This window comes from Bactrocera dorsalis, chromosome 2 (genome assembly GCF_023373825.1).
Source record: "Bactrocera dorsalis isolate Fly_Bdor chromosome 2, ASM2337382v1, whole genome shotgun sequence".
NCBI lineage: Eukaryota > Metazoa > Arthropoda > Insecta > Diptera > Tephritidae > Bactrocera > Bactrocera dorsalis.
The window spans coordinates 50,597,065-50,612,759 of record NC_064304.1 but is presented as its reverse complement, the minus strand read 5'-3'; the positions used below and the strand labels follow the sequence as shown (position 1 = coordinate 50,612,759).

At 35.3% G+C, this 15,695-nt stretch overlaps 1 protein-coding gene across 1 annotated transcript; it reads right to left on the bottom strand.

Annotated features, from left to right (window-relative positions):
* Positions 1 to 144: 144 nt before the first annotated feature.
* Positions 145 to 4,303, bottom strand: LOC105226104 (eclosion hormone). Its single transcript, XM_011204879.4, has 3 exons — positions 4,214 to 4,303; positions 1,084 to 1,217; positions 145 to 1,019 (listed from the first exon to the last, which is right to left on the bottom strand). The coding sequence occupies exons 2-3, from the start codon at positions 1,199 to 1,201 to the stop codon at positions 835 to 837; spliced, it is 303 nt and encodes a 100-aa protein (XP_011203181.1). The 5' UTR covers positions 1,202 to 1,217; positions 4,214 to 4,303; the 3' UTR covers positions 145 to 834.
* Between the last annotated feature and the right edge of the window lie 11,392 nt (positions 4,304 to 15,695).

Genomic DNA, 15,695 nt, shown 5'->3' with positions numbered 1-15,695 from the left:
TTTAGAGTTTTTTCGATCAATACTTTGGATTATTTAGCAGTATTGAGAATTGACAGGGGACTATTTCCTTTGCCAGGTGCCTACTTATTCCCAATGCATACATACAAATTTAGCGCTTTAATCAATTGGATTTTGAAAATTACACTTTTATTTGTTTAATATTTTCATGTTATTCCGTTGCAAGTTTTACAATATTTCTGTTTACTCTATAATATCCAAAGAAGTAAGCACATGCATACATTTATGCGTTTACATTTATATAAATGGAACTACAAATTGGGACTACTAAACTATATATGTAAATATAATACCACAAATTATTTACTTAGGAACTTTATGATACCGCGGGACTCAGGACTATTTCAGTAGGTAATTTTTATATCCTTTTGTAGTTGTATGGATCACCATGGGTCCACATGAAGTCGTCAGAGCTTTCGACCACATTAATTATTTTCGATGAGTTCATTTCGCATATCAAATAACTTCAATAAAATATGCAAATCACAATAAAATAAAAATAAATAAGCGAATTTATGTTCGGTGATATTTGGTTTGATGCGTAGTGAGCGTATGGTAAAAGTAGCGCGGTTGCTGACGGTCACATTGGCAATGACCCAAATTAGACGAGTACGTCACGCAAACGATTCAAGTCAAAGTTCAATACACACAAAATTATATACAAAAATACTTTAAACACGCAGTCAAGCTCATGATTTTAACACTAAACAGTGTGGGTGTAAGGTGAGCAGTGGCGGCGTGCAGCGCAGAAGTCAGCGGCTTGGAGAGCAAGTTATGGCGGTGGCGGCGAAGCGGATGCAATCGCGGTCTCACTCTTTATTCGAGTGCGTTGAGGAACGGTGCAATAGAGCCGATGTCCTCGCAGTCTGGAATGGCTTTGCCCTTGAATTTTAGGCAGGACTCGGCGCAGGTCTGACCTTGAAAGTAGTCACCAAACATTTTCTTACATTGCGCGCAGTTGTTGAGGCAGATCTGAATGAAATCGATGCCGGACATGGTGTCTGTGGAGAGAGAGCGTAATATTATAGTAAGCAAAATAAATTAGTATATATGCTTGTAGACTACCAAAGCGTTTGCCGTAGTGTCCAATGGATGGTATGCCCTCAACGGTCGACGAAAACACCGAGATCAGAACAACAGCGATGGCAGCAAAGGCAACGGTCGATTTGTTGATGGAGAACATTTTTGCTTTTAGAAAGCTGGTGGAAAAGAAATTAATCGTTTTTAAGTTTTATGGATGTTAATCTGTTTTATTATTTTCATATGATATGTTTTTATATTGGACTAAATCCGCTTACATATGATTGTTTCGTCCAAATATTGGTCTATTACCAGACTATATGAATAAAAAAATAGTACGAGTATATCAACCGTTGGTGGATGCTGAGGTGTCTGTTACACCTGCGCAGTTTTCAATTAAATAATTTTGAATTGAGCTTGGCGTTTGCTTTTAATCTCTCACACGAGTGAATTCGATCTCCCGATTGACGTGCAGATTTAACGAGTTAACAGCAGCTTTACGCGCGTTCGCGCCAAATTTGCACGAGACAATCGAAAAACAAAAGCATAAGAAATTCGCACAAGCAACAGACAACAAAGCGAAAAAGCACCGATTCACAATAACTCAGCTCGTGCAGGCGCATGGGCGGCCTTTTTTTGTATTTCAGTCAACACGCCGTTTTAAAGATCTATCATATCTAAGTGAACAATCAGCTATGCGGATAAAACAGTATATTAGCAAAATGAAGTTCTTCGCGGGAAGAATGTATCACTATCATATTTATTCCGTTTCCGTTTTACCATCAATTCGAAACTGTTCAGATATCAAAGAGAGATACTTATATAAATAAGAAACTTATCGGTTTCACTATTTAAAATCATTGAACAGTCATAATTTAATACTAACTTATTTAACGGGTACATTATTCCAACACACTACCCTCCAAATGGTTTTGAAAATGTGTTCTTTTCAAACCCGCCACTGAGTCTGTTCGCCAGGTAAGAAAAGGGGGTTTTCCTAAATTTAGAGGAAAGAAATGCTTTCGCTAAAAGAAGGAAGTGTATGTCATTTGTATGGAATATTTTCTGTAGTCTAAAACGGTATGGTTTCTGTTGGTAGAAGGGAATTTCCATACAAGCGAAACCGAAAAAAGAACCAAGAAAAAATTAAGTAAACGCCACAAGCTTCTCGCCATAAGCGCACTTTATCAATGCTTTATAGTCAAGTACTTCTACGAGTACGGCTGTCTGCTCGTGCTTCGCTGAAGAAATGTGTTCCGCGCAACCGCAGTCGCAGTAGTAGCAACAAATGAAACCGGCAATTGAGCAGGAAGTGTAAAATGCCGGCAACAAATTGACAGCTTCTTGTTGCGAATAAATTCATAATTTGCATTCACACTCACAAACGGCACATACACACACGCGCCTACATCTTTTAACCTGTGCTTTGCACTCTTACGTATTTTGTGCATACATTTGTACACACATTTGATACGGGCAGTGTAGGAGTAGATAATAACAACGGATGGTTACTCGAGGTGCCAATATAAGTATGTCGATAGGTACATACTTAAAGACTTTGCGGCTCTCATTTGCGACTGGCACTTTTGCGCATGCCCCCAGGGCGTTTTTTAAACTTCACGAGTTGTTATCGCTACGCGCGCATATTCGGTTTCTGCTATGGCGCTAAAAGCAATTTAAGAGGCGCGTCACTACATGTTAAGCAATAATTAAGACACTTTAAAGCGGATATATGCGCAGCATCTTACACAAGCTTGTGGCCTGAGCTTTTGTTCATCTTGAGCATACGCGAAATATTTTGACGTATGAATCATAAAAAATGATGTATATATATATTTCCGTAAACGAATTTACTTACATCCACGAGTAGTGTGCGTAACACAATTGTTAATTTAAAGATATATACGTCACAACGCATGCGCTAAAATTGCTTCGGTATTTACAGGCGAAAGATTTAAAAAATAACCTAATTGTTATGCGCATTTCATTAGCACATTTATTTATTCGAATCAAAAAATACTGTCTTTTCTGAATGCGAGTGTATGAGGCACATGGCTACTACTCAGCATGCAGTGATTTCATCCCCTAAGTGATGAAGGGGGAAAGTTTTAGAAAGTCTTATAACAGTTGCTGCTGTGCAGCAATACTAAATGTAACTGTTAATAAATGAATCGACCTCAGCTAGCTTTTTGTGGCGTGCGTCTAGCAAATGGATGCTTAGGACGTTTCAAGCCATTTTCGAATGGTTGGTAGTGTATGTATGTATATAAGAAGCGTAACGACTGTTATATGTATGTTTTTCTTTGATAGGTATTAGTCAGGCAGAGTATGACTATATTGGCGCCATGGACAAAGTTCAACGCCGATCTAAAGTTGCTAAATTTTAAAGAAACTTATTTTTTAATGAAAAAGTCAATCTGTCTAAAAGCTTGGCCAATTACCTGACAGTAACAGGTGCCGTTTAATTATGGTTGTTATTTTAACATTGTACGTTTCGATCTGGTTTTTCAAGAAAGTGAGAGATTCAAATGTTTATTTAAAAGTTCAGTATATAAATACATTCTACATCAGATCAGATTCTGCCGGGAAACAAATTTCATATAACTCTTAAAGACGTGTCGTCGTGTATTTGTGACATACATATACATATTGATATGTACATGAATAAACTTTTTTGCTCACAATTATTTTATATAATATATTATATTTAATGAGGGAATGATATACTTATGTATGTGTACATATCGTACACTAACTACAAAAGTGACAAAACTCAAAAATTTTCAAAACAAATTTTTTGGGGGGATCTTTTTGAAAAGCGTTAAAATTTAACAGATTTTACAAGTGATTAGGATAACTGATGTTTGCTTAAGATTGAGAGACTTAGGCTCTTTAGAAACTTGCGCCAAGTAGCGAAATGTCTTTATATGTTTTGAGCACGCAGTCGTTTGATTTCATGTCACCGGTTTTTGGATTTTCATTCACTCTTTTAAATACTTGCACTCCGGCATATTTATAACCATAAAACACACACAAACACGCTTATATGTATATAAAAATAGCGATGACTGCATCTTTGACGTCAGCCCTGCAACGACCATATCTTTCACTTTTACTGACTTTATTCAATTTCGAATTCAAATTCGCAAGCAGTTGGCAGCCAGCCTTTACTTACTTGACTTGATACTGGATCCAAAGTAATCACAAATATTTGGTGCAGTTCAGAGCGAATGCTAACAAGTGCTTGATAAAATCTCGCGTTGACGACTGTTGTCAATGGTACTTAGTGTTCTGGTATTTATACAAAATCTCAGCAATTTGAAAAATAGTCAAATTACAATTTTATTACATTACTCTATTTAGTCCGTTAAGTGTAAAGAGATTTGCATCGGTTAATTGCCTTTACTTCCGTTGAGTAGACCGACAGCGATTGGCTGTGGCTTTTTAAGTGGAATTCTCGGCAGGACAAGAAGGGTGCATTTCAGCAATTATTTGACAAAATTTTAGCGTGCAGGATCTGCTGAAAACCTTATTAAATAAATGTTGGTACATTACAATTTTACATATAAAGCTTTCTCCCATATATCGTGTGCACAACACAAAGTTTGGCAGAATATATGGGAAAAAGGTAAGCACTACTTATGCATATACATAGCTCCACTACGTTAAATAGAAACATGTAGGAGGTCTCTGAACAGTAAACATAAAACCAAGGAAAATTATGTATATGTAGATAAAACCTATGCCAACCGGTTGGAAATATCCAATACAAATGCGAAATATGAGATCAACGTAAAATTTTTAGAAAAGCAAGAAAACCTTTAAAACTTAGCAATGTATTTAGTACCACAAAACGAAATATAATCGTGATTACATTATATGAAACGATGTCAAATAAATAACATAGATTCCAAATCCAAATTATTTAAAGGAAATACAGTCACTTTCAAATTGTAAGAGTTGTGAACCGCTCCACATATTCTATAACACAGAATTACAAATGTGACTGGAACGAATTCACTGTATTCCTTAATGTACAGAATTCACTGTTGTAAAGAAAGTAGTAAGGCAGGTTTCATAAATTTTCGTCGACAGTATTCGTCAAATTTGTAATCGAAATGGTCACCTTTTGCTTTCACACATGCTCTAATATCAACATAAAAACTTTCTATTGGTATTGAAAACGCTGCTCGATCTAAAGATTTTTAGAGACTCTCCGATTTCTGTTTCGTCATGCTCTTCAACTCTGACCACCAACTGTAATCCATTGAAATCAAATCTGGATTTCCAAATATCCAATCACACTCCATTGAGTATTGAGTAATTGCTTTAACACGACTTCTAAAACATCCTGCTGGTACACTTTTAACTCTTTTTCACAGTAATGAAGAAATGTAACGTCTTTATGCGAGATTTCCACCAAACCGTTATAGCAGTTTTATGGTGATCTTACTGAAATCTTACAATAAAATTTTTGCGTCAGGAAGGTTTTGCTTATTAAAAACTTCTTCAATAGTAAATACTTTCTCGTCTGTACAAAAGAGACTTCAACGGCCATGCCGCTTTCATCCAGTGGCGTAGCTACCCAGGGACTAGGCGGGGCAGTGTCCTGGGGCCCTCAAACTCAGGGAGTCCTCGAATCCTTACCAGAAATCTCGATCGAACTGAACTTTTGTAAATTTCTCTCATTTTCAAAATAAATATGACCCACTTTAATCATGACAACTCAGAGAGAAATTTAAAAGGTATTTCTAGGGAAATCCCCTAAATTTTTTCTGTTGGTTGACAGTGTTGTCAACTTGACGGATAGTGAAATGTGCGTTTTGTTGTGAGTTCTAGTTAATTTTTTTTTGAGAACGGTTAAAAAATTAATGCTGTATTAGAAGTAAGTAAGCTAATGTGAATGAATATTTTTGTACTCGTCAATATTGTGGGTCAATTTTATTTGATTCTACCCTCATGTATGTATAACGCGAAATATCGCGAAAAAATGCAAATCACCTGCAGTAGGTGCATTAATTCAGGTCCACGGGCAGGAGATCGTTCATGGTCTCCACCGTTAAATGTGGTAACACTACCGGTGATAACTTTTGTCCGGGGGTTTCCTAACGACACTTGTAGAGTCTCATTGTGTTTATTTTACTTTTAACATCGCAATGAACAGTGATTGTTTAAATAAATTAGAAAACTAAAATAATGGATAAAAACAAGAAACCCAGTGGTCCATTTAAACGCAAACAACGCCAAGAAAGAGAAGATATAAATATTTCTATTGAGAGTGACTCAAATAATGTAGTAACTGCAATGTTGGTTGAGAAGCCTACTGAAGAAGATTCGACAATTATTGTAGTTGGAGATACCTTCGCCGCCGATCATATAAACGTGGATGATGTTTGCATGACTTACATAAGAGCGGGGGGCTTAGAGGAACCACAGACCTCCAGGTTTTTCGAAAATGTGTACCGCAAATCTTCTTATGACTTGGGAAACTTTGCGAACAAAATATTAAGTAGTAACGAAAAACGTCAAATTCTTTATATGGGGCCTTTGAGGCCTTCAGGACTTTTTCCAACAGACATCAACCAGAACAATAAGTGTTTTTCAAAATCATACTACGTTTCGTATTCTAAATATGGACCAGTTAATCGGGTTTGGTTGCGTTATTCCAAAATACTAGACGCTTCCAATTGTCAACCCTGCTGGTTATTTGCTTAACAAACGAATAATGTTTGTTGTACCGTAATTGGAGATTGGAAGCCTTCTTCAGAAAAAATCAAACAACACAGTTGTTCCAGTGGTCATTTGGAAGCATGTGTTCTGTATGTAATTTGGAAAAAAAATATATTAATACTATCGATAAGGATTTTGAAAATGAAAGTCGCAAAGAAGCATCATTTTGGAAAATGGTTCTTCAAAGGATATTCGATATCATACTTAGCCCAGCAAACAGTTCTTTGGTTTTGAGAGAACATCAAGAAGACTAAAGTCAGGAATAACACCATGGTAATTTATTGTCCTTTGTCGCGCTTGTTGCCCGATATGATCACATTTTGTGGCAAGTTTTGGATATGCCCAAAGGTAATAATAATTATTTGTAAGTTTTTTATCGTTTTATTTTGTTTATAATTATTAACTGTTTAATATTAAAACTTTTTTGAAATTGTGTTTTTTATGTTTTTATGATCTACAAGATATCTGAGAGTAACAATTCAAAATGAAATTACTGAGAGCTTGGGGTCCAAACTCGAAACCCATCAACTAGAGCAAAGTAGAGCGTGACCGGGAAATCCATTCTAACGCAGAGTAATTTAAATTTGGTGATAAATGACGCCATTAACAGTTATGTGGAAATACAGATTTTTTTTCGCAACGTTGCAACGTTTGTAAAACTTTACGGAAACAGCGTCAAACGTTTGGATCTACTGTCACAATTCACTGGCGAATAGGACCACTCTAAAGAAACTAAATTGGGCTAGTATCGACCCGATTTTATCTATTAACTATTATCGTGCCTTAATAATGTTTTCTGCGTTTTATTAATGTACCTCGCATACAATCAGCCAGATGTTCGAAAATACTGATATCCATTATACAATATGAGAGCTTGGCCGAGATCTACTTTAGGCACAAAGTCACATTGTTATGACTAAAACACGCCCTGTAATTTTCACTCGGAAATTCGAAAATATTTATATTAGGTAAATGTGGGCTCCCGGAAGTATTGATCCGATCTAACCCATTTTTGATACACTGAGTTACTATTGTCAGAAAGGTTTCTCTTTCATTTACATTTCAATGTAACATTTTAAGATATTGGGATCCACAGTTTCTGTTTTTCACGTTTATCGTTCAATATTCATATCGGCTCCTATACAGCCCTTTCATACTATCTCGGGTGTAAAATTTAATGTCTCCGGCGTATTTAGGTAATGATTTATTGCGCTTGTGCTTATGCCAAAGTACAGTTCTACAATATCTTTATTTATTGCTTAGTTATAACGCTTTATACACTTTCGATTTATAGCGTTTTGTGCCGTGCCAGTAGTCAGATTACACCCTTTTTTGCCAAGGAAACGTCTACCAAGGTTCATCAAGATTTCTTAATTTTTACACAAGTTACAGCTTGCGTGGTAGGACGGACGGACGGACAAACAGACAGTCAACCGGACTTCAACTTTTTTCGTCATCATGATCATTTATATACGTATAACCCTATATTTAGCTCGATTAGTTTTAGTTGATACGTGCAACCGTTAGGTGAACTAAACTACAAGATTATACACAACATGTTGCAAGAAGGTTGGAAATCATTACATAGGGTATATTAGGGAAAGAAAAGGTCTGGACTTACATTACTTACGTACTAGATACACACCACACAAAAACACTACATATTAATCATATGGAATTTAAAATTGAGCTATATGGGAAGTAGGCGGGTTGGGGTATGATTTCACAAGTTTTTGCACTGTAATTTAGGAATATCACGGTAATATTATGCACCAAATTTGTTAAAATCGGTTTATTAGGTCCGAATACCGATATTTTTAGCGCGGCTCCTACACCTGATTTATGCAATTTTAGTATTTTTTTACAAAGTCGTGACATTGGGAGTGATTTTGAGTGAGTATTTGTTCCAAGAAAATTTCTTTATTTCTTCCGCCGTTTTTTTTTTGTAAATTTAAGGCTTTAGTGTATAAAAACGGTCCAAAAGTGTTTTCCCTTATTCCCTCAAAAAGCAATGCTTAATTAACACACGAAATGCTTTATGATCAATTTTTTTGTAAACTAACACAAGTTGCTTTACAAAAATTCTATATTTTTTAATACCTAATAGAAATCACATAGATGGTAGTAGCATAGTAATAGTATTATCTATGTATGTGTCAGCCTCAGTAAAGCGTCGACGAGTCCTCAGGCGAACTTTTCTTGGAATTAAAAAAGAAAAGCAAAATTTCCCGCAAATGTCGAGAATTCGACTCAAAAAATGACATTTTCAAATGTCCAAGATCGATATAAAACGATTTAATCGACCAGTGCTTGACCCTAGAGACATCTTTTTACTGACTGACGGACAGGCATACTTCCGTCTCGCCATCATGATTATTTATATATGTACATACAAGTATAATCCTATATCTAACACGATGGTGGTACAAACAACCGTAAGGTGAACAAAACAATTTTTTCTGCGAATTCGACTCCTGGAATGCAATGTAAACTCTGTAACAGAATTTATGGCAGGACTAACTAGTAACTGCAGAGAATGTTATTAACATTCTACGCCCACCCATAACAGAGAATGTTAAAGCAATGTTAATATTAATTAACATCCTCTGAATAACCATTTCAAAATAAGGCGCTGTGGCCGGAAGTTCCGTTCATGTGACATCTACTGGTAGAGGTGCAAAAATGAGCGAAGCTTTTTGCTTCAAGAAGAATTTTTTCGTTGTGTTCAAGTTTAACTGGTTTTGGAACCAACTACAGTGGTAAGCTAACCAATTATATTGTTATGTAAAAGTTAGGTTTGCAGCTTCAAGGGGGGAAATATAGTGTAGACAAAAACTTTTATGGTCGTTCGTAGTTTTTATAACGTTTAAAAAAATTTACTGTTACAATTTTTGCACTATATTATATAAAATAAATGTGTGCAAATGAATAAGTGATGTGTTAGTGTATATAAAATTCAAAAATATAAGTGCAAAATTAATTTTATATATCGAAAATATGTAAATGAAATATTGCAAATTTTCAACTTTAAACGCGAATAACTCGGAAACTATAAGCTTCCTGCGGCTATAACCATATATATCCTTGATCAGGATCATCTCCTCTATCCGACCATATCCTTTTTATCTTTGATATCCTGGGACGGTATACTAATTTCTTCCCCAAGTGTATAATATCTCATGGGGATTACTTTGAAGGGGACAAAATAGATATTCATGAATAAATAAATAATTTTTGAAAAAACACAAAATTCGCGATACTTTTTGAACACACAATGACTAGCCGTAGGCTCTGGGGTTCATATTCCCAGTATCTGAGGGTTTGAAATTCGGATGCCACGCCCATCGTCTTATTTTGACACCGGGTCCTATAACGCCCTCACATACCATCAAGAGGATAAAATTTAATGTCTCAGGCGTATTTAGATAATCGGTATCATCTGGTTTCATCCGATTGCATCCATTTGTACAGTGTCGGGGTATTTAAGGAATTTGTTCTGACTGAATTTAGTTATTATAGCTTCAGTGGTTTAGGAGATATGTCCATTATATCTTTTAACCCACCAGTGCTCTCGTACCTGCGGTTCCCTATGCCAAATAATAGCCCTGATCATTCATAAATATAACCCTGTATCTATATCTATATACTCTGCAGCATTGTGTAAAAGACAAATTAAAAATCCATTCGTTTTCATTTCTCTGATATTCTATTGGATTGAATGATTGGGGAAATATTTTAGTTTTCATATAAGTACGTTTAGAAATGTGTATAATTTTGTAGAAATCTTTCAATATCTACTAAAAGTAATATGAATTTTAAAAGTTTCGAATACACACGAATGTGAAAAATTACGTAGGGTTTTGAATTATTTCAGGTTTTATTAATAATTTCAACTTTGTATGTGTAATATCTGAAGAGAAATATTGGGAATATTACATTTACTCTCATTTTAAATCCTGGGTCGTGGGTAAATGATTGGAATGCAATCCTTGATGAATTTCGAAGAAAATCGACTAATTAGTAAGATACATATATTTACTTACTGTTTTTATCGACTGAGTCAAAATTAGTCGATTTTCTTCGAAATTCAGCAAGGATTGCATTCCAATCATTTACCCACGCACATGAATATTTATGAGGTGGATTTTAACTGGTATTATTGCTAAGTAAACAAGAGAGCTGTGATAATCCCGCCGAGGTTAATATATTATATAATAACTTTAACAAAGAAGCAATTTAACCTGCGTTTTCGTTGTGTTATTCGCATTCTCTGTGTGGCATATAAATGAGTTTGGGGGTGAAAAGTCGACGTCGTCAGTTAACGAAACCGCACAAATGAGTGTAGACCGCCTGCTTTCGCGCAAAATGTTTAAAATATGAATTATGTATGTGTGCTCGGCCCACATGTTTTGTAGAGGTGTGGTGGGTTGGTGTAGACCTTGCGCAACAAGTGTTGTGATAACAGATTCTCACAGCTTTCACAATTGCGCGCTGTTGTGGAGTACAGTTATGGCATTTAAGAATTGCTAAGTAGCAAAATTCGCATTATTACACGAGCAATAGACAAATGTGTATGGTGTTGAGTGGAAACGAGTGAAACTTTTGTTCATATTTTCACCTGCTTTACTTTTAAATTTAAATTCAAGAGGTGTTTTCCAAAAGTTTAGCGTTTATTTAAGAAAGACATATACAACACTATTATTCAAAGTATTGTCCATCTGAAGCTATAACATTTTTACATTTTTCTGGTAATTCGGGGACTTCATTCCATAATAACTGCGACGGCTCAAGTCAACTTCGGATACCCTGTACATACATATGTGATACGGTTTCCAGTGAGTGAAGGAAGAAGATCGGGGCTATAACATGGGTGAGGCAAACCTTCCCAGCTTCTGCTTTCCAAATAGTTCTCGACTGGTCTTGATACATGAGGTCGACCATTGTTACGCTTGAAAATTATTGGCTGGTGCCTAGTCGCAAATTCTGGCTTTTTCGGCAATCGCTCGTTTCAATTTGATGAAATGACAAAATAGCATGTCTTTCTCATCGCACCAAATACCTTGTCGTCACATATATTCCGCATTGCTGTTGATTTGGCTGGTTAGCCAAAAACGTCTTTAATGTCTCTTGGCTTTAATACATATGGCAACCCTCGAATTTACAAGGCTGTTTTTAAACGTCTTGAAATTGCTGCTTGAGTGACTCCCAAAGATTCTGAAAGCTCTTTTTGTGCTTCGCAAGAATCCTCATCGACTAATTGAGTAATTCATGCAAACCACTTTGCACACGATCGCTTAGATAGAGCATATCTACTATAAACTTCCACCAAAATACGATGTCTTTCGGCTGAGGTTTTTCATGTATTGAAGTAATGAAGAACAACAAAGTTTCAGACACAATGGAGTGGAAAGTGGCTGAGGATACAACATAAAGAAGACCAAGAGGATGAATATTTAGTACTTGACGGAAATTAGACAATAATCTCACAACGCATTACGTAAGGAATGTCCGTAGTAGCAGAGGAAGGAATTCCGGGAAACGGAATAGCTGATGAGATTGCCAAACTTACTTAGTAACACTCGACTGGATACTGAACTGGTACAGGAAATACGGAAATCACTAAAAACGATAGACAATGAAATTTCCGAAAGGGCAGACTCATAAGTAGGATCGCTCCAAGTTACGTTAACTCTTGACAAGCTGCGACCTAGTTATATACCCAATATTTACACTCTGAACAAGATATCAGACTTATAATTATAGGATATATTTTACTTAAAAGTGGTTTATATCAAAAAACGTGGAAGAACTAGCAAAACAAAACAGGGTACCACTGTGTAGTCGAAATTTACGTTTTTTGTTTTAATTTATTGCTGAGATAGTTGTAATTACTACGGGAAAATAGTCTGGTAGTAGTAAATTTTACACCATTTTGATTGTTAAAATTTATTAGAGATTTTTTTGTTATAATACTTACAAGTTTCATCAAACTGATTTAAATTAATTCTTATTACAGTATTTGGAAAGAAAATTTTAAACTCTTTGTATTTTTTTGAAAAATGTGTCGTTTATTTTAGAAGCCTTTTTTATGATTATGAGAAAATCAAAACACAAGGTGTAAAATTTACTACCACGTCATTAGTTAAAGGTTAATTCTATCAGACTCCTCCAGCTTGCCAAATATTACAAATTTCGAGTGACTGACTACTATTTTTTAAAATCTCTCCACTTAGTAAAGTTACCGCTTGCTTGTAGATTCTGTGTAATTATTTATTGCCTCTTAACCCAAAGCACTTCTCAAAAAACTTTGAACTAGATGTAAGTTGTTTCAGTAATTACTATTAATATGTATAACAATAACGTGCTAGATCAAAATCCACTCAGCATAGGACTCCCAGCCAACTTCTGCGGGGCATCAACAGAAAACAACAAAAATCTGTATGAAAGTTGTGGTGGCATGCGTCTCATTATCGTTACCACAAATCTGTGGTCTGACTGCGCCCCGCACACGACGTTCGCGCCAATTTACTCAGCACCATATAACAATATGGAAGTATGTATGAGTAAACACACAAATAGCATTGTGCGAGTGTACGAGTATGGCATAACATGGCTTGGAAGATATTTCACCAGGAAAAGTGAAAAAGTTTTGAAGGCGCCAAAAAGCGTACTAATTAAGTAAACTGAGAAAAGTGTAGAGAGACGAGTGCGGCCGCGTGGTGTGACATGACGCCGCAGAACAGAATAACACGAATGCGTTTGACAGTGAAATTTCTCGTTCGGCAGGTGCAGCTGGCAATTAGCTGCGGGTACTTTGCAAACTATTCAAGAGGTGACAAATTAATGAGGTGTCAAAATGAGTCTTTCTTACGACACCCTTGTTTTGGAATTTAGTGCCCGTGTACACAAGTAAGCGAAAACCCGTGCTCAGCTGTTGAAGCTCTTGTCGGTAGTGCTTAGGCCGCGGTAATTTTAAAATGTCAAACGAAAATTTACACTTTGTCTCCTTTGTGAAAATGATGTACTTAATACATTTTGTTTATGCATTCGCTGTTATCTTTCCAAGACTAATTTAAGATAATAAACATTTTACTTAGCACGTAAACTTATTTTCTATATTCATTATATCCAATTTCAAATTGATGGCTGCAAAACAACAAATCTATTAACAGGGATGACTACGAAAGTTTTTCGAACAAATTTCAACAATTCTTTTATAGGGCTAACTTCGGATGTAACCGAACAATTTGGGGGAATTATAGGCAAGGAAATAAGTACATACATGCCTAAAAATGTAATACAGCTTAAACTTTATGTAATGAAAATTTATTTAATAAAAAACTCAACTTTAAATGATCTATAACACTCTTCGTAAGGAAAAATTCTGCTTAACTTTAAATGTAGTAATGGACTGAAGAACTTTAATATTATTAGATAATATTCTCAACTAGTTATTGTAATTATCAAAGTCAATGATAACGTGAAATTAAATGCCTCAAATCGGACGAAAAACTTAGATCAGCATGGGAAGAGGTATTTGGCATTTCATATGACGAAAATTTTGACAATTAGATTGAAGCTGATGTAAATCAATATCAGCTACTCTTACTGGTGATTTAGTGAGATTAAGAGAAGAAGAGCAAGTTACTGAATTACTGCCTAGCATTAAGGAAGCTGAGCAGTTTTAGCCCTATCAGTTCGTCTGATTGTATATAGTATATATACACTAGGGCTTCACCGACATAATTTTTATGTTCAACGTCAACGTTAAAGTGAAATTAAAAGAAAAATCAGCAGTCTCTGTGATACTGCCAAGCAATAAAAAAGTTTAGTCGATTTATCTATAATCTTGAAATAAAGCATTACCATATATCCTCCCAACAAGTAAAGCGATCAAAATCAAGTTTTTGCATGGACATAATTTTAAAATACAATATCTTCACGAAACTCAGCATACATTATTATCCAAGGCAACGCTACAATCTTCGAAAGATTTGTCCAGATCATAGCACTATATAACATGGGGTGAGAAAAAATATAATTTTTTCCCTTCGTACTCTGAAATATAGAATTTTAGACATCTCGAAGAAAGTCTCTAGAAGTATGAGCTCTTAATTGTAATGGGAAGATTCTCCGCCTTGAAGTTTTATATTTTTTTGCTTATTATCAAAATCAAAATCTCTCTTAATTTATGTAGAAAATTAAAGGCTTTATTTCGATTTTAACGGTTGAAGTTTGATTAGTTTTAGACACATATTTTTATACTCTTGCAACAAGTTGCTACAGATTATTATAGTTTTGTTCATCTAACGGTTGTACGTATCACCTAAAATTAATCGTGATAGATATAGAGTTATATACATATATATAAATGATAGAAAAATTGAAATCAAGTTGACTGTCTGTCTGTCCGTCCGCCCGTCCATCCGTGCAAGCTGTAACTTGAGTAAAAAATTGAGATACCTCGATGAAACTTGGTGTGCAGCTCGATATATGAAAAATATGTCACAAAGCACCCCACGCTTTTCTCACAATAATGCAGGAAGTTTTCCTTCATTATTATTGTTAGTTTATATAAAGAATTATTTTTCACTTTTTAGTTTGATGTGAGAAACCCCAAATTTGTTAAAATATGAACTATGACATGTAGCATTGGTTAAGTAAATAGATAATTAGGGAGCATTTAATATCTACTCGTAACCTTTCATTGACTAATTGTCATATTACTTGCGACCAAGTTCTATTGACGACTTTACGAATTATTACTTCTTAATCGAATCATTTCTTCTAAAGCTTCACTATTACATGGGGTTTTACCTGTCAACTTTGAACAGTCCAGTTCTTCAATTCGAATACCGTCCAAAGATCTACAACGACTAAGTGCTACATAAGCTTGTCCAGCAGCAAACAGTCGAGAGCCCAGATAA